Here is a 20,498-nt window from a genome sequence, read left to right on the forward strand (position 1 = left end):
TTTTTAATATTTTTAAGTGTTTTTGTAAAACAATAATTATATTTTAGCATTAAAAATGCAACAGGATTTTGGTAATTACCAGTGCTGTTAATGATTTGTATATCTACATAGAGATATATAAATATTTATGCTGTAGAAACAAACTCATAAAAAGCCAAAACATTCAACAGAAAAACAGCAATAAAAGAAACAGTTATGTATGCCAATTATTTTTTTTAATACAAAATTTAAAAAAAATTAAATTAAAAACATTTATTTAATTCCACAACAGAGCAGCAATTTGAGTGTAACAGTTATTCCAGCATTGGTTTAGGGATATTATTAAAAACCCAGTCATTGACAGAATCACTATAAAAATAAAACACTTTTTAATAGGGGTGCAACGATATTCGTATCGATATTGAACCGTTCGATACAGTGCTTTCGGTTCGGTACGCATATGTATTGAACAATACAACATTTGTAATTTATTTTATCAACGTTCCTTCTGACGATGCTGTCTGTGTTGAGCGCTCAGTGAATCTGCGTTCGACTACTCCGCCTAGGCTGCACTGTCGAGCGCAGATCCACTGAGCGCTCAACACAGACAGCATAGTCAGAAGGAAGAGCGCAGGGCAAGCTAGCAAGACAGAAGTTAAGCTCTCCTTGCAACATGGACCTCCCCCACCCTCATTCAGATCTGGCGTTTGGAATTATTTTGGTTTTCATGTGACGTATGACCCTGAAGGTAAGCGAGTCATGGACGAAAGTAAAACAGTATGTTGGATGTGCCACGCAATGCTCAATTACATGGGTGGGAACTAGTGTGTTAGCGCAGTTAGCTCGTTAACGTGTTGGCCGTCTAGCCAACCAGATTAACCTGAAAGCACTAGTGGGAACACAACGAATATGACTGCACATTTACGCCTACATCATCCTAGTGCAAAGACAAAAACAACAAGCATGCTACTAACTTTAGCCGAGTCATTTAGACAGCTGTTAGCACATGATTCTCCTTATGCTGCTGAGAATATAGCCCAGAAGAAGCGGATAGTATAGCTTTTATTTTGGAAAGAGACGTTTCTCTGTAATAAACTCTCTTTTCCAAAGATGAGTGATTCCTCAATCAGATACAGGGCTTGCAATATCGCTAGCCCGACGTCCTGGGGCTAGCGATTTTTTCAGTCGGGCTACCAAAATCTATCTCTTCCCTGCCCGTCGGGCTATTGTAGGAAGGAAAAATATATGTCAATGCTTTTGCATTTTCAGAAATGTAGCTGGGTAATTATGTCATTGGCATCGGTGAGCCACTGTCAATATGTGACATATTGAAGTCGCGTTTGAATTTGCGCTTGTTTTTTTGCTTTCACTTTGCAATCGTGCGAACTGTGTATAGAGAGCGACAGCACTGATCTGTGAGTGATGATAATTTGTGCACCAATTCCTCTGACATCGTCTTATTAATCGTTAGCTTACTATGCAAACATGACAAGTGAAATCTCCCGCAGCAAGCTTAAACATGTGAGAGGTTGATCGCGCAGAGAATCGCTGAGCTTATGTGAGTCCGTGTGTAAAAGCATTTCAGTTCTGCTGAGCCAAATAAGACAGGTCAGGGTGAAGAAGTGACAGCCAAAGAAAAGCTTACCACAAAACGGAGAAGTTATGACAAATCAGACTATAAGGCAAAAAGAAAGTGCAGCTTTATGGTTTCATGGACAAAATAATTTCTGTGGCTGCGATATGACGAGCTAAATAACCAGGGCTGCACATAAGTGGTCCGCAGGTGCGCATTCGCTGTCAAAATAAAAAACACGCACAAGGGTTAGGGTTAAATTTAAAAACTGTACTTTTGAGTTAAAATATATATTTATAATTTTAATAAATGACAAATTAAAAAGGCATGAACATTTTTTTGTATCGAAAAAATATCGAACTGTGACACCAAAGTATCGAACCGAACCGTGAATTTTGTGTATCGTTGCACCCCTACTTTTTAAGTCTAAGATTAAAAAAACCCAAAACAACCTGACTGAATAGAAGACATACAAAAAACACAAATAAGCATTTAAACGTGAAAGAACGGCATTTGAAGCACTGAAATATGTACCAATCAACAAAACAGTTCTTATATACAGAATAAAACCAACAAGCTAAGATATGAAATGAATTCTCTACAGCGCAGTGTTGGACTCCAGTACAGAGGGTTTACAGAGAAAGGGATGTATCAATTAAATACATACACTACTACAAGTGTATATACTGTAAGTCTATGATTTTCATCTGGACTGTGTAGTTTTCCCCAAATGTGTCAACATTTATGTTGTTACAAATGAAATTTATAACTAGAGCATCACATTTCTGTAAAAATGCCACATACACTAACTGACCACTTTATTAGGTACACCTTGTTAGTACCAGGTTTCCCTCCAGATCTGCCTTAATTTTTGGTGGCAGAGTGAACAAGATGTTTGAAACATTCCTAAATGATTTTGGTTCATATTGACATAATAGAATCACACAGGTGCTGCAGGTTTGTTGGCTGTATATCTATGATGCCAATCTCCCTTTCCACCAGTACAGTGAACTCACTATCATGTTTAACAAACAAGTTTGAGACTTGTGCCATGTTGCATTATAGTCCTAGCAGCAGCCATTAGAAGATGGATACACTGGGGTCATAAAGGGTTTGACATGGTCAGCAACAATACTCAATACAGCAACAAGAGGCCCAAAGTGTGCCAAGAAAATATGCCCCACATTAATAAACCAGCAAGGCAGGATGACTCAGCGCTTTCATGACATTCATGTCAAAATGCACAGCAGACTCAGACTCAACAGACCAGACGGAGGGTTTCCAGTCTTCAATTGTTCAAGTTGGTTAGGCCATGTGAATTGTATTTTTGGTTTCCTGTTCTTAGTTCACATGAGTGACTAGAGATGTTCTCCTTTTTGAACCACTCTATTGTAACTCACGAGATGGCTGTGTGGGAAAATCCCAGTAGATCAGTTTCTGAAATACTAAGACTAGCCCGTCTGGTGATGATAACCATGGCACATTCAAAGATGCCTAAATGCACTCAGCTGGCCGTGAGAATGCCATCTCAATCATACCCGCATTAACAAGCAGCTGAACAAGCGTACCTAATAAAGTGACCAGTGAGGATATGTTCCCTTTCTAGGCAAACTCTTGATATGTTCATCATTAAGTAAAGGTCTACCTGATCAAAGTAAAAACGATTAAGCTGCCTAAATTCAAATTTATGATGATTATTCTAAGAAATTATTATTAAAAAACGAAACGCAGCAGTGCATTGTTGAGTCAGCATCATTAATTACATCTGAATATTCGGAGCACCAAGAATATTTTGATACAATATAATTGTCTACCAATCTTTCAAGACCACTTGAATTTCATCTATAAAATTTACCAAATGTTAACATCTGATAACCTGTTAATACTTTTGTAGTGCATTTTACTACTGTTGCTACTTGCATTTTCAGCTGTTTTGGATCTTTGTAACCATACAAAGTACCAGTTAATGAAATCTAAGAAAAAAACAAATCACGATTAATAACTCTTTAGGTGTAAGTGGATCATAGTTTAGTTCAAGTTTCTTATTAAAACAGAAGCGTGGTAAGTTCACCCCCTGCATTTGCTGCATGAAGCATTTGCTTCCGTTTAGAAAATGACCTATTAAGAGGAAAATCTCTTATAATCCTTCTATAACTTGAGTGAACAGGCTCTTTAATTCATCATCCTTGTTTACCATCGGCTGCAAGGACTAATTTTTTTTTTTTAGTAAAAATTGTAGTGGTTAATGAAGAGCGCTGTAATTGTGGTGAGAACACCATTATAGCCTCACTCCTCATTTTGCAACTCTGAGGTTAAGATGTGTAAATGTTTTAGTGGTAGCAGATCATGCCCTGAAACTCCAGCTTCTTTGAAAAGGCTGGAAGGGTTTCTTGATGCTGAAGAACATAAGATTAGGTTTGAGTCGTGGGGTTTTCTCGGGTATGACAGCAGCTTTGCTTTCTTCAGTGGGAAATCGACTATGGTAGACTTCAGGGTAGGACTTCTGAAACTGCAATGATGGGAAATGCATCGTTATTTTACAGTATACACACCCTATAAGAAAACCGACATTGTTTTGGATTTTAAATTCACATTCCTTCTAGACCTTAATTTGATTAAAATTCAAGAGAAATGTCATGATACTAGTATTTAGTACCACAGCCATACCACTCAAATAAATATATTCTGACTTAGATCTGCAAACAAAGGCACACATTATTTATTATGTGATAGACTAAAGGTAATGTTTGACTCGATGAGTGGCACAAAGCCTTTATTTATTTACTTTATTAGTGTACGGTTAGCCTCAGTAAAGGTTATATATAGGGCATTGACATCTATACAAAAGCTATAGAATCATTTCATTTAAAAAATTGTGTCAAAATCAAAAGATTAAACCTACTACAAGTTCTGAATACATATCCTATCTTTATGAATTTAAGTTAAAGTTGAGGTGTTACCTTATTTTTTGCTAACAGCTCTGTGACATCAGCTGCTTTTAGTTGTATATAACTTGTCCCTGATCATCTGACCAGGATGCAAAATATGATCAGACACAGAGAAGTACCAACAGACCTGTTCCTGCACCTGACAGTGCCATGTTGTTTCACATTAGCATCCTCTCCAGTACTTACTGCATCTATGGCAACAAGAGTACTACAGGAAAACGAATAGAGTGCAATCACATCTTTCACGGTCTCTGGAGCGAATTGATTCTGACGCATTCCTAAAATTCAAATGGCTTTTACATAAATGCTTGTAATTTGTTGTTTGAGAGCAGCTTGGCTTTCCCCTCAAAATCTAATGAGACAGATCCAGTTGAATCTAGCTCTAATGACATCCTTGGTGTGTAGGCATACCTGTTTTAGTCTTTTCCTCTTGTCTTTAGCGGGGAGTTCTTTGTCTGCAATCAGGCCTTCTAGCAACTGCTGCAGCGGGGTCTGAGTGCCTATCACCCTCTGCTCCTCGCACTCCACCCTGCTGATCTGCTTGTAGAAAGCTGGAGATGCACTGAAATCTGTATCAGCCCCTGCATATTTGATCTGATGGAAGACACAAAGACATAGCAATACATTAAAAAATGTTTATAGTTATAACAGTGTGGGACAGAGGCCCATTGATGGAGTAAAAGATAATAATGAATTTGGGCCTTCATCTGATGTTGAACATGTACCATCAATATAGTCTTCATGTACTAAAGTACGAGCCAAAATTAATCATATACACACCTAATATGAATCAACTGTGTGCACACACTTATAAGTGAAGCCCCTCATCATCAAACCAAGCCGATCAAGAGCGCAGGGACAAAGTTTTACAGAAAACTGTCCCGCAAGGTCTGTCTCTGTCACACAAGTGGCTCCTCTCTTTGTTCAATGATCAGCTTGAAACTGCTTTTCAATTTCCCTCACACAGTGCTTGATAAAAAACAGCTGTGGCCATTCTAATCACTAGTATAAGCTGTAAACCCCATCAAGATGAAAAATAAATCACTCATTTCTTGTGTTGCCTTTGTTCCCTTCTGTTTAAATCTTCAAATTAAATCGGTTGGGCTCTGGTTAATATAACACTAAACTTAATTTCAATTTCATTGTGACTGAATGTGTACCAACCTGTGCTCTTTTGAGGTGGGACAGATGCTCTTCAACTTGGCAACGCAGCTTGGCAGGCACCTGGAAGATGGTGTTGTGATGCTCCATCATGAAAGTCACCAATTTGGTGGCAAGTAACTCATCCAAGTCCATGTCGTCTGCTGAGCCAAGAACGCACTGAGAGAACATCTGCACCATCTAGACAGACACCACAGTGAGAGTTGGATAAGGGGGTCACTGCCAGTGAAAGTATGCCGCTTACGCTACAGCAATATTGAAGATTTATCAAATATGTTAAGCACCCATCATAAATCCAAAGTAATAAACATCTTTGTGAAAGTTATATTGGGTGAATTTTGCATGCAGGCAGTGTTAAAGACACAGATTTTTTGGGTTCATTATCTTGCTAAGATGAAGACTTAATAAAGTGATACACTACTATACGGAGTTATAAAATAAAAGCGATATAATACCCTTTTTCATTAAGTTTTTAACTGGCTTCACTTGCAGCATGTTGTTATGAAGAGTGTTTTATAAAAATCTTAAATCTATAAAATCTTTATATGTGAGAGGTCTAATGTGCCTGGGGGTTGTTGCAAAGTAAGACAAAATAATCATTATAATGACTGCACTGAAAAACACTGAACTTGTGGAAATAATACACCCACATCAACCTCCCTGAAATCCCCCAGAACTCCCCCACTCTCACTAAAAAGCAGCTATTAAGCAGCCAGACTTTCTACAGTCCATTTCCATGTTTATAGGCCTATCACAAAAAAAGTGTTGTATATCTACCACATATGCAATTTTGAGTCTTTTTAACTTCTTTTATTCCCTTTCGTTATTAAGAATAAAGGACTGTCCAAATCCCTGACAATATTGCACTATAGTCCATTTACTCTTTACTCTTTTCAGGTAACAATGATTCTGCACAAACTGTGTTTCTAAAGAGCTTCACTCTCTTCATCCCTTTTCCTGGTACCACACAGGAAGCTATGGGAGAATGTATTCTCCTTACCATAATTCATCACAGCCTGACAAAAATATAGGTTTCTTTCTACTTTTACACATTTCAAGATCAAAGCTGTCAAATAGTCAATTCCAGAATTCCAACCAAACATGTTTTAATCATTTCAAAATTCTAATTGCAAATGCATGATTTTTTTCTTCAACTATATTAGGCAATATACCAAATGTACCAGAATCATTTGACAAGAAGGAATGGTAGAGGCAACTGTAGGCGATGGACAAAAGCCAGTAAGCAAATTGTAACAAAGTGCATTCTGAAAAGAAAGTGTGCAGCGTAAAAATGAAAACCTCAGACTTACCCAAGTAACTCAAAAATATGCATCAGTGTGAGTTATTAAAATGTTGTTACAATGTTCACGCTCATATAACAGTTTTATGAATTATCACAGTTGTATCTGTTTTATTACAACATGAGCTGGCACTCTGTGCAATATTATATAGAAATATCTATAAAAGAGTGTGTTGAAATAAAGTGTTTTTACACATGAACTAGCAAAATCAGTTACATAGACTTTATAATGGGGAGCTAGCACATTAAGGAACATTTAATGTCCTGATCTGATGGAGTCAGCTATTTTCATTCTTTCATGTACCTCTGTCAGTGATATATAGGGGTGGGTTTAAAAAAATCGATTCATCGATTAAAATCGATTCTAACTGGAATAAAACGATATCGATTCATTAAATCCGGAAATCGATTTTTTTTTTTTTTATACATATGTAGTTTGCCGCGTATGAAACTTGCAAGCGGTTAACATGAGGAAGTCACGCGAGAGTTAAGTGACCTGGACGCATGAACCATCATGGCTACTCCCGGGAATGTGCCACCGAGCCTAAAGGCAGATGTCTGGCAACACTTTGGATTTAAGAACTGTGAAGACAGTGAAGAGCCGGACAAAAGCAAAGCCGTATGTAAGATGTGCAAAATGGAGGTAAAGCACTGTGGAAATACCACAAATCTCAGAAATCATTTAACGAGGCATCATCCAGATATCCCGCTAGCAAAAACGGCCGACACCAAGCAACGCTCACTCGAAAAGGCATTTGCAATGAAGTTGGCATCCACTTCTCCACGTGCCCAAAAAATAACCCAGTCTGTGGCAACTTTCATATGTAAAGATATACGTCCGTACAGCGTTGTTGAAAATGATGGCTTCCAAAACCTCATTAATACGCTAGAACCACGCTATGTTTTACCATCACGCAAACATTTGAGTGAAGTGGTAATCCCAAACATGTATGAAAAAGTGAAACACGATGTTACAGCCTCACTCAAGTCAGCAGAGAGAGTCGCTATAACCTGTGACAGCTGGACATCCAGAGCAACAGATAACTACCTGACTATCACCTCACACCATATCGACCAGGAGTGGAGACTCGTGTCTCATGTCTTACAGACAAGAACCACCGAAGCAAGCCACACAGCAGCTAATTTATCTGAAATTATGTTCAAAGCAATCGAAGAATGGGAGCTTACAAACAAAAATCCAGTCATCGTAACTGACAATGCTGCAAATATGGTGCGAGCTGTAGAAATAACGGGCTGGTTGCACATTGGTTGTTTTGCCCACACACTCAATTTAGCTTCACAAGCAGGACTGAAAGTTCCAGCTGTTGCTCAGCTGCTTGGCTGAGTGAGACGCATAGCATCCTTTTTTCATCGCAGCACTGTTGCAAGTCGCAAGCTTAAAGAGAAGCAAAAGATACTGAATCTACCTGCCCATAAGCTGGTGACTGATGGGGTGACCAGATGGAACAGCACATTGGAGATGCTGGAACGCTTCCTAGAGCAACAACCAGCAATCTCTGCAGCTCTACTCTCACCTGAAGTGAGGAGAAGTGACAGTAATCTCTGTAGTCTTACAGAGGCTGACATAACTGATGGAGAAGATATAGTGAAAGCTTTGAAGCCGCTGAAAGCAGCCACACTGGTTATGTCTGAAGAAAAGTCCCCGACCCTTTCCATCATTGCACCTCTGCATGCACAGCTGCTGGAGAAGATGATCAGTGTCTCTCATGACTCCTCACTGATTAAAGACCTCAAGACTGCTGTATATGACAACTTGAAGTCAAGGTATGTTTATGAATTGTGTGTATATGCCATGAATGAGTGTAACTGTATGGATGCATGTATTACATGAAAATTCTTATTATAGTGAAAAAATCTATATATTATAAAAATGTTAGTTAAGCCCTCTTGTCTAGTAATAGGCCTTTTGATTTTATATCTATCTATCTATAGATGTTTATATATAAATTATGGAAACAAAGTCGTATATTAATGTTTCTGATCTTGCATGAGTGTATGTAACCATGCACATGTATATCCAACATAATAAACTGAGTTAAATGTGCAAAATCTCTTTTCAAGATATGTGGCCCTAAAGGACAAGCTCTACATTGCATCAGCATTAGATCCTCGCTTTAAGGCCCTGCCATTCTTGTCCAAAGAGACCTGTAACAACACATTCTCTCAGTTGGTGTTGGAAGCAGCAGGTTTGGAGAACGTGGACACAGCTATTGTGAGTTACAGAAACAAAAACAAAAAATTATTGGTTTTTTTGCACTACTCGAGTTAGAATATAAATAGTAATTTCTTTATTAATTAAGTTTTCATTTTTCTACAGCGACAGTCTGATGGTGACACATCTGAGGAAACTGTCCCTGACATCTCTCTTGGTGGTGTTGATGAAGTGGATTATGCCCCTCCAATTAAGAGGTCAAAGGACTCTGCATTAATTTTTCTCCTTGGGCCAGCCTACTCAACAAAAACCACAGCACCACAGAAAACACCAACTCAGAAGGCAAAGGAAGAAGTGAATCGATACAGGGACGTTGAGCCTGTTGCACTTTCTGAGGATCCTTTGATCTGGTGGAGGGACCATGAAAGGGAGTATCCTCTCTTGGCTCTACAAGCAAAGCAGTATCTTTCCATACCTGGGACCAGTGTTCCTTCTGAACGAGTGTTTTCAACTGCTGGTGACATTGTTACCGCACAAAGGAGCTGCCTGACTCCACAACATGTAGACCAGCTTTTCTCTTCTTGCAGAAAAACCTTACAGTCTCAAAGAAGTGAGAGGGTAGTTATAAATAAGGCTAAATTGCATTAGTTTCACAGAGGTTTTACAATACTGTTCAATATGTTTTCATTTTTTGAAGTATTTTAAAAGGCAGTTTTTCATTTTCTGATCGGTCAGTTTCTGTCAGTTCACTTGTACATGCTGTGTTATACTGTGTGTCTCCAAAACACAATAGTGGATTTCAGAAAAGCTGTGTGAGACACTAACAGCAAAACTATTTCTCTGAGGTTTTACTGATGTTTACAAAAGATGTGTTCTATTTGCACTGGATCCCTGATCCACTTGAAATGTATGTATGAAAAAATATATATACTAATGTTAATTAAAAATTACATTATTTAACTGCTTTAGTATCTGTTCTTAATTTTGAAATTTATGTAATTCATTCACAAGGCTTAGAGGGTTCTTTTGACAGTACATATACAAGGTGAATTATCATAATTTTATATATATTATGGTTCATATAATAATATTTCGGACTGATTCAAAATCGAATCGAATTGAATCGAATCGTGGATCGAATCGATTCGGGACCTTGTGAATCGGAATCGAATCGATTCTAGAAATCAGTGACGATTCCCAGCCCTAGTGATATACTAGTACAGTTAGGGGCTCAGTGCGTGCATGAAAAAGACTATACCTCCATTTGCTTGATTTATATTAGCAGTTGGAAGTTGAGGTACATGTATCAACGAATCTATGGTTGACATATATGGTTATAACCTTTATGAAAATAGAATTATCTGCTGGACTATTAAATTTCCATTATGTAACAGGCTCATTTGTCCTCCTATAATATATGAATACTGATTTAAGAGCTTTTACTAAAACAATGGACTTAGTTAACCTGCCGAAATGGTACAAAGTGAAATAAATAAATTGTAGGATTATGTACCAGTGTGCGGGTAGCAATCGTGTCATTAAGTGGAGGAAGCTGGGGATTCTGACAGACTCGGGCCATGAGACGCAATAAAAGCTGGAGGCGTCTTCGGTTGGGTGGCGGCAGAAGGAGACAGCTTACTTGAAGAGCCTCACTGGCTGCCTCCTGCACTGGCAGCAAACCTGCAGTGATATAGTAAAAGATAAGTCCAGCACTGGAAGGGTAAACTTAGAGGTTAGCAAAACAAACACCAGAAAACAGCAGTGCAAAAACACTGTAGTGAATCCACGTTGTGAGGCACTCACTGAGAATGTTGACAAATACTTCATACAGATGAAAAGTCAGCAGGGGTTCTTTAAGTCTCTGGTAGTAGTCTGCTACTGTTCTTAGAACATCCCTCTCGAAACCTGGGTACACTGGCTGTTTGCTTTCATTGCCATTAGGCCCTGAGAAAGAAAACAAAGACAGATTTATGGCTTTTCACAAGGAACAGTGGAGGAAAGTTAAATACACACACAGGCTTTGTAAAAAGACCCCTAAAAATGACAAGTGCTTATGGCACTAAAAGCCCAGAGAGAAATATCACCTGTCAGAAACTCATTAACAATATAAAATAAAATGAAAGTGAAATCAATTGTACAGAATGATTCTTCTTCAATCTTACTTATGGCAGTCACACACACAATGAACCAGTCCCAAGGTAAAGCTGCTTTTTCCTTTCGTTCTCTCTCTCTTGCTCTTTTTTTTTTTTTTTTTAAACAAGAATTATTTAAGGTCAACAGAAAATGTATACTTACAGTTAGCAAGGCATTTCATTGCAGTTACCACCCAGTAGGGCATGTCCTCTAGAAATGCAAACAGAATAGGTGAATTATAATCATACAGCAAGTTTCAACAACAAAAAAAGCAATAGTTCTGGGAACCAATGCAGCATACCAGCTTTGTTCTCCAATACAACTATGCCTGCTTTATTGACACTGAACACATTGTGAACAATGTGCTTGCCATTGACATGCGCTGGGTTCAAAACGCCATCCAGTGTCTTCAGACCCAGCACTCGCTGCAAACTAAAACAGGATTAGAATTAAACCTCCATACAGCACAAACAATGGAAGTGATGAACAGGTAATGTACAATAGTTACATACTGTGCCACTGTCATTGACTTCCAGATGTGATCCACTTGTTTTGATGTTATCTCCTTCCTGCGTATAAGCTTGCATTCATGCACATCTCCAATAGCAACGCTGTGCCTTTTATTCCACAAATCTGAAGTCTGATTAAAAAGGAAAATGAAAAAGTTACTTTCAAAGTTAAATTGAGTAAGCACTGTGAAAGGAACCCATGAAACTGTGCTACAATCAAACAAAAGCTATACTTACTAACTTAAGTTTAACTTCATGTCAGGGGTCTGTTAATGAAAACTGAATCCAACCATAGATGTTCATAAAGTAAGTTACGTGCAATAATTAGAAATGACACAGGGAATAATTATTGTACCTGTTTACTGATATTTATTTAACATTCATTTTTGTTTGTTTGTGATGCCAGCTTCAAGACACCTTCTGTATGTTACACCAGTGCTGTATATATAAATATCTATAGCACTGATGTAACATACAGGAGGTGTCTTGAAGCTGGAGAGAAACAGGATGTATAAAAGGAGCTAATGAAAGCACAGTTGGGCTAGAACATTTCTTTCTCACCAGGACAGCAGACTTCACAGGTACAAAGTTCTCCTGCTGAGGCAGCTCCTCATAGTCATCCCAGCGGATGAGTCTGGGCAAGTCACTGCAGTCTTTTATTACAGGCCTTGCTGGAAAAGACTTGAGTGGAGACAGTGTTGGGAACCTGGAGAGACAGTCAATAGTACTGGGCTCAGTTAAAGAGGTAAAGAGATGCACTTGCTAAACAGAGATGAACTGTATTGTGGAAATGCATCAGTGATGTCTTCTAATATAAAATAAAGAAACAAACCAAAAACAAAGAAGCTATGCAGGATGACAGAGGAGCACCTGTACAAATGGCCATTGTCCTCAAAGTCCTCTGTCCCATGGCGGCCTTTGACATCTTCAATCACATGGGCCTTGAGGAACTTTCTAAGCAGCTGCAGGGTCTGGTAGCGGGTTACCTCAGGACCAAAGTTGTGATTGTCCCTCAGAAGATTATGCAGATAATCCACAGCCTCGGTTCCCGTGAAGCTGCAGTCATAGCAGCGAAAGTGTGCCCAATGCCTTCTAAGTGGCATGCCACCACGAAAAAGTCTGATAGTTTCATTCCACTGCATAACAGCAAAACAAAGAATGTGGTGAGAAACGCTGAAGAGTGATATTATCTGATATTTAACAACAAAAATGTAACAGCAAGTCTTTTTGATGACAAATTGAAAAAAATAAGTTTAGTCTAAAACACAGGCTAACATCATTCATGGAATACATTAATGTGATAACAGCATTTTATGCATTCACCAAGTTCAAGTGCTCACGGACACTTCAATACTGTTTTTAGTTATGCTTTTATACGATGTTGCCACAGCAGAAAATCTGCATGCATGATGCCCATTAGTTACTTTAAGATGGCAGTATCAGCCATACACAAGCATGTATTTAAATAGCAAATGAAGAACAGACACTGATATGGTTAACTTTCTACAGTCCATTTCCATGTTTATAGGCCCTGCTCTGAAACTACTCTAACAACTCCATTATCCTCCTGTTAGGGGAAAAAAAAAAAAAGATTTACTTATCAAAAATAAATAAAACACTATCTTATCATCGTGTTTTGGGATGCATTACCATCATTGTGTTACACTGTGTAGATGTGTGGGAGAAAAATAAAAGGCTTTGAGCTTAGATAAAAGCAGAGAGAGAACAAGAAAGAGGGAGGGAGAGAGAATTAGGCGACACAAGGTCTTTAATACCTGGAAGAATCCCTGCAAATAGAAACCTTTGCCCTGGCTGGTCTCAATCATGAAAAAGGTTTAAAGTAAAGGAAAAGACAGAAAATCTTAAAAAACGAAAGCCAATAAGCTCGCCTGCAGACTGTTTGAAAGAGAGACATCAAAAAAGAAACTGGTGAAGGAAGAATGCTTCTGCAGCAGGTGGAAAGCTAGCTGACAGTTTCTAGAAATTCTTTTTGCAGAAGAATTAAAATAAACAAACAAAAAACAAAAACTATACGATTCCATTGTGTATTTGTGGCCTGTCGATAAATGAGAATGAATTTCAATTAAAAAAATGATCCAAATACCCCATGGCAGAAATCTGATTTACAAGAGTTAAATCAAAGAGCCAGCAGCCTGGATGTCATTGAGTAAACAGGCCAAGGCTAGTAAAAGCCTTCCACTGTGTTCAAACTCAAAAAGGTTTTTCTCTGCAACCCTGGAAAACAGGTGTACATGAAATTAATGACAGCTCAACTTCATTTGTCTGCTTCTGTTTCAGTGCCCTGCTTTTAATGGGGAGGCACACTGAGGTGGGCGTTTGAACAGAAGTAAGAACCGAGGGGTTAAAACTGTGTGCTGTGTGCTCCCAAAACAGTGGATATTTTAAAATACTTGTTTTGGACTTTGGGCGTAAAAAGTGATGACATTAAATGGCCTGCATTTGTATAGCGCTTTTCTAGTCCCTAAGGACCCCAAAGCGCTTCACACTACATTCAGTCATTCACCCATTCACACACACACATTCACACACTGGCGATGGCAAGCTACATTGTAGCCACAGCTGTCCTGGGGCGCACTGACAGAGGCGAACAGAGATTAACAGCAAACTGTGTTGTGTATCGAGCTCTTACACGAAATAAAGAGTGCCGAGTGTGTTTGTGATAAGTAACTACATATAATATGCAAATTCACTATATCTATGTGTACTTAGTTTTAATTTAGCCTCACTCTAAACAGGCTTGTAAACGCTTATAAAACTAACTGATAACGCGAGAGCTGTTTATTAGTTCAATTTACGACTCGGTTACATTTGTAAGAACGCAGTTCTTTTAAATAGTTAAGCCACACACGAAAAACTACCTAGTCTCTCCATTTACATTAAGTTAAAGCATTTCAACGTAACGTGCTTTAGTTCACAACACTCACCAGTTTCGTCGCCCTGTATGGACCCGGTCCAATAACTTGGTTTTCCATTGTAATAGTAAAAACCCCGCTTCACTTGGACACCGACATGGACACAGTTTTCTTTTTTTTTTTCTTTTAAGCTTGTCAAAAACTTAAGTAGAAGAAGAGTCTCAGCAGAAACGTTGCAGGCAACTTTGAATCTCGTGCGTCACATCAGTTCTACAACGTGATTAGCCAGCGGTATGATCACGTGACCAATTGTAGCAAAGCGTTTATAAATAAATGTGGCAGCGCAACATTTTCCCTGCCCCCCCAAAACCCCCGACACAGCCACTTAGGTTTGATAAGAGGAGAATAGGACTATTTTTTAGAGTATTTGTTTATCTTCTCTCTAAAAACATTTGTCAATTAAATTTTAACTACATGATTTGCTTATAAAACTTTTGTGTCACCTCAAGACGACCACCTCGATTAATTACGGAACTATTACTACTATTGGTGAGTAACTGATTGTAACAGTTGCCATGCTACTTGCTTGCTACTTATCCCCCAAAATTGTATATTGAATGTACACGAACTCGGGAAAGACAAGCAATTTTAGATAATTATGAAACACATACTGTTTAACTTCACACAATATTTTCTCCTGTGTAGCGTTGAAAAATAACGCTAGGAAAGAAAAACAACGACCATTTGTCTGTATATACTGCTACATTATTTATTTAAATTTATTTTATTCCTTGTCCACCTGTCCTACTTCTTGAGACAATGTCCCATATTACTGGTTCTGCAGAACATTAACTTTTCTAAAGTTTGGCTTTTTGGCACTTTTTTCTTATTTTTTATTTTAGTCAAATTAAGTTTAGCTGGTCTAATGCTGTTCCCAAAGAGTGAACGTTACCAAAAAGTTAGAAGCTTTGCAGATTTTAATGAATATGATGGACATTGCCACAAAATAAAATTAAATAAAACAAAGTGTATATATTGAGATATGTTTTGTTTTTGCTGGTGTCATTTTTCAATTTCGCACAGTAAAAAAATGTGGTGTGAAGTGAAATAGTATGTGTGTTTGTGTCATGATTGTCTAGAAATTGCAAGTCTATGGACGCCTCCCTGCTGAATTCTGAATCTTACACTGAACAGCAGCTGAAATAACAGTGAAATAACAGAGAATGCAAGAGTATATATAGACCATCACATGGGAACATGAAACTAAACTTCAGTTTCCTTTTATTCTTTATGTATTTATATAGCAAGATGTTTGAAAAAGTTCAAATATAATACATTTACTACTTCCCAACATTGTTAACATGTCCTGCTTGCCACACACAAACACAGTGTTTGAGTTTGTGGGGATCTGGTCACCCTAACTGGTACATTTGGTGTTTCCAGTTAGCCTATTGGGAATTCAATAGCAGCAAAAATGTATAATACTCCATGTATTTTGGGGAGTTTGCTAATGCATTGCTTGAAGGTCAATAAGATCTTAATACTTAAGACAAGCTGGTGGCACAGTTATTTATCCAAAACCATGCTACAGCTTTTGGGATACACTGAAGGCTTGTCATGGAGCCATAAAGGAGATTAAAGAGGATGAAGAAAAGTGTTAATAATTGTAGACACGTCCCTTCTTCAAATCTGTGAAGTATCAGTGTATTTAATAATTCAAACACTCCCCAGCTTCACACAGGATGGCTGTACCACTCCTTTAATATGCTTTGGAAAATTTCAAATAAAATCTAAATTTAAAATAGATTAGAACCTACAAAGCACTGTTCCTTCAATCGTGATCAATTTCTTACAAGGAAATATGAAGAAAAAAGTTTATACTTTACCGTGTATCATATTTGGGGGTTAACAAGGGTAACATAAAAAAGTACTTATGCTTTTTTCCTTTCTTTGCATTGCATACCATCCATTTTCTGTTATCAGCAAGGCAGAGGGAGAGATAAGTGGCAAGAATTCAAGGCCCTAATATATAACAGTGCTTGCATCACTACTGCACCAAAGCCACAGCAACTAAATCTCTGTCACCAAGCTGCTGTGCAACTCTGATAAGATTTTTATCAGTTGAGTTAGATTTTTGCAAACCATATGTGCAGAACAATGATGAAAAATGAACTAATCTATTAGTGTGGCAAATATGTCAAGATGTGTTTGCTGCAAATTTGCTGCAATGCTCAGAGTGCCGAATGATTTTCCATTTTAGAATCCCGATTCACGTATAGTAAGAGAAACCATTGGTTTTACTGAACAAGTTAAAAAATTATTATTCTATTCAGCAGGCAGCAGAAATCTGGCACAAAAAATATCAGAAGGGTCAAGGGAAAGCATCAGATTAACAGGGACAGTCAATTGGCACATTTGAATGAACTCTGACAGTGAAAGTGTTGTGTGACTACAAAAAGAATCTGAACAGCTCTATAACTGAAAAAAAAGCTTAGATAAAATGGTCCTGGCATAATCATTGATGTTTTATCATTTAAAGTACTGCATTCATTATTTTCTATTATACACTATTCTCTACACATTACAGTCAGCCATAGATGTTCAATGGCAGTGCAGTCAAGCCAAAGCTAAAAATACAGAAGGCTGGGAAAGAGTTGACAGTTAAAGGTCAGCAACCGAGCAAATGTAAATAGCCTGATGTGTTAAAATTTGTGTAGCGACCTTAACCAGCTGAAAGAGTTGTAAAAAGTTTGGAGCCCACATAAAGGCACTGGCATCGTGACTTTCATAGTGCAAGGAGGGATTTTAGATGCCCTAAGTCACAGTGGAGCCTTCTGGAGGTGTGTCGACATTAATAACTCCAGTGACAGCCCATGGTTCACTTTCAAAACCAGATTCCATTTCATTTGAGAAATGTCTCTCCTCACCTTGCTTCGGCTCTAATGGCTTTAACGTCTCAGTGAAATGTCATGGCAGTGACATTTAGGACAGGTAGAGTTTGCCTTCTCAAACTAGACTGGAGACCAATGCAGAACCAAATGAAATAAGGCCGGTCATTATTGTCAGTATTTATAGAGCAAAGGAAGTAATTTTATCTGACCTGAGTAAGACTAGACTGTCACTGACAAGACCCAGCATCGGTAACTTACATTATATCACGTGTGACTGCTATGATTTCAAGTATAGTACTATTTCATTTTGATGCAACATAAATCAATAAGAGAAGAAAACAACTAACTTTAAATACTGACCTCTGCTGTGTTACTAACTTTGCCACCAAATATATTATGAAAGGCAAGCCCTCTCCATTTCTTTTCACAAACAGGCCAAAGACATTCAGGGATGTTATATGGACCATTTTTTTTCAAGTTCAGCCCCAGAATTGTTTTTTTAAGACAAAAATGTGTATGTGTTAAGCTTCAGATGACGGTCATGTCACAGGTCTCTTGGAGAACATATCAATTGATAATAAGTTGCACAGAAGCATAATGCTGCCATGATGTTTAGTGGAAACGATGCTGTTCTTGGGAGAGGAATTGCAGTTTTACCAAATTCATCATGATTTTCTTTTACTTAACTCTGGGTACTGATGGATGTTTGCTAACTTGGAAATGTCCTTTCTGTCCTTTCTTCTCCTGCCTTCCCATCGTCCTTCAATGATATTGCTTTTATAGTAAGAGTTTTTCCACAATAACCAATCATCAAAGGTTGGACACTTCAGTAATGAGGTCTGTATTGACTTTGATGCTCTTTTACTGTTCTTTTACTGTTGTGTCAATAGTGTCCACAATATTTTTAATATTACAACGAGATATCTTTTGGAGAAAATAGATAGATTTATCAGAAACATTACACCAAATCAGAGCAGTAAATGATCAAGCACTTTGATTTAAACCATTTTATGCTGCAGGGAAAGCTCTGTTCATAGCAATATTGGCTGCAGAGACTTGCCAGACATATATTGAAGGGGTATGGACAACACACAAGCCATAGGATACTTTTACCAGGCAGGTTAATAAAAGCTAAAAGAAGAGCAAGGTGCTATTGTGGACTAAAAAAAATCCCCCAAAACAAAACAAAAAACAAAAAAAAAGGAATCAAATCAACACATCCCGAGACACCAGCACACTACAGTTTGCAGCGAGCAGTGGTAACACAATTATTGGGAAACAGAGGGTGAGGTTTTGTCAGAATGTAATGATTGCTTACTTGTGTTGATTGCACATGACAGGTGTTTCTGGGACCTTTTTGCAATGATGGCCCGCACACACACACACACACACACACACACACACACACACACACACACACACACACACACATACACACACACACGGTGAAAACCTTACAAGTCTAGTTGTGATATAGCTATGAAACGATATTTTTTTCTATAAGCTGAAATTAGAAGACAGCTATTTGGAATGTTAAAGATGGACGTAGCTACTGTCATGTCACCCATCTGTAAAACTGCTACCTCTTTGGCTAACAACCTACCAGTTACAAGTTTCAACCCAGTTAGGCACTTTAGACCTAGAAGCTGGACCCATCTTTTATAATGTCAATCAATCAATCAAGGCTTTAATCGCCACGTGCAGGTTGCCCTGCAGTGAAATAGGACACTCCCCCCCGACCTTACACACACAACACAGACATGACATGGGGATACAGGTCGGAGATCGGTAGCATTACAGAAAAAAAACACTAAAATATACACTACAATGGGAAAGTACAAGAGGAAAAAAAGAGACCTCTACTCATGCTGGGCTCCTGGGAGGACAGCATGAGAACAGGAAACAAAAAAACTCCTCTGCACAAAAAAGCACATAAATGCCTATGGTTATATACTCACACATCACTCAACAACAGCAGAGAGAAAATCAAATAATTTTCTAACATCCCTATGGCTGTTTGCCTTCTCCATATAGAGGTAGGTGAAGTTTTGCTGCCTTTAAATATGACAAAACAGTGTTATGAGAACTGACAAATGCTGTATCTGTCTTCCCACAGGCTATCATAGTGCACACTGCTGTAGTCATTATATTGGCTGCTGTTGCTGTAGAGGGCGAGCTCGTGCTTTGAGGTCACATTTCAGCCAGAAGCATTGCCCCGAATTGTCAATCACAGGCAAAGTAATGAACCAGCCCGATTCATTTTGGGCTGTTTGCCAATCCCAGTTAAATTCACAATAAGGGAAAAGGGGGATACACAGCAGTGGAAAGCCTATACTTTAATGCTATACAATTTTCAACTTTGATGACCCCAGTGGCAGGAAGTAGAACACACAATGGAAATGCATGCCGAGGGACACAAAACAAAGACTACACCTGCAAGAGTAATTTCAAAAGCTCCTGAACCACATAATCATCCACATAGAGGAGTCTGAACAAGAGTCTTTAAATTTACAATTTTCGTTCTTATTGTCTTTTGGGGGAAGGAACATATTATATATATGTTAGGATATTTGTGCTTTTTAAAATTAATTTCAAGTTCATTATTTGTTATATGTGCAATCCAAAATCATGCATATTCATCATTGCAAAGACTGTTCAGTTTAAGATAGAACCACTAACAGTTAAAAAGGGCTTTTCGGTGTGATAGATGTGTATATTTTGTATTTTAATTCGCTGCATCATTAGGATGGTCATGAATTGCCCATGATTGCCTTTTGTCCTGTCTCCTTCCCCTCACCCCCGAGCAGATGGCCGCCCCTCCCTGAGCCTTATTCTGCCAGAGGCTTCTTCCTGTTAAAAGGGAGTTTTTCTTTCCTACTGTTTCCTAAGTGCTTTCTCAACTTATACATGTACAATATGTTATGTTGAGCTTCACAGCAATTTGAAAATGGCAGTAGG

General features: G+C 38.2%; 1 protein-coding gene across 1 annotated transcript; it reads right to left on the reverse strand.

Annotated features, from left to right (window-relative positions):
• Positions 1–1,484: 1,484 nt before the first annotated feature.
• On the reverse strand, positions 1,485–14,890 carry LOC146698298 (DEP domain-containing protein 1B-like). Its single transcript, XM_085473363.1, has 11 exons — positions 14,722–14,890; positions 12,647–12,912; positions 12,338–12,482; positions 11,780–11,907; positions 11,569–11,699; positions 11,430–11,477; positions 10,938–11,078; positions 10,648–10,814; positions 5,665–5,841; positions 4,912–5,094; positions 1,485–4,061 (listed from the first exon to the last, which is right to left on the reverse strand). Exons 1-11 carry the CDS (start codon positions 14,767–14,769, stop codon positions 3,897–3,899), a joined length of 1,599 nt encoding a protein of 532 aa, XP_085329489.1. The 5' UTR covers positions 14,770–14,890; the 3' UTR covers positions 1,485–3,896.
• Between the last annotated feature and the right edge of the window lie 5,608 nt (positions 14,891–20,498).

Source organism: Copadichromis virginalis, linkage group LG11 (genome assembly GCF_057382275.1).
Source record: "Copadichromis virginalis isolate Kocher_CV1m ecotype Utaka linkage group LG11, C_Virginalis_male_GT1.1, whole genome shotgun sequence".
Classification (NCBI taxonomy): Eukaryota; Metazoa; Chordata; class Actinopteri; order Cichliformes; family Cichlidae; genus Copadichromis; species Copadichromis virginalis.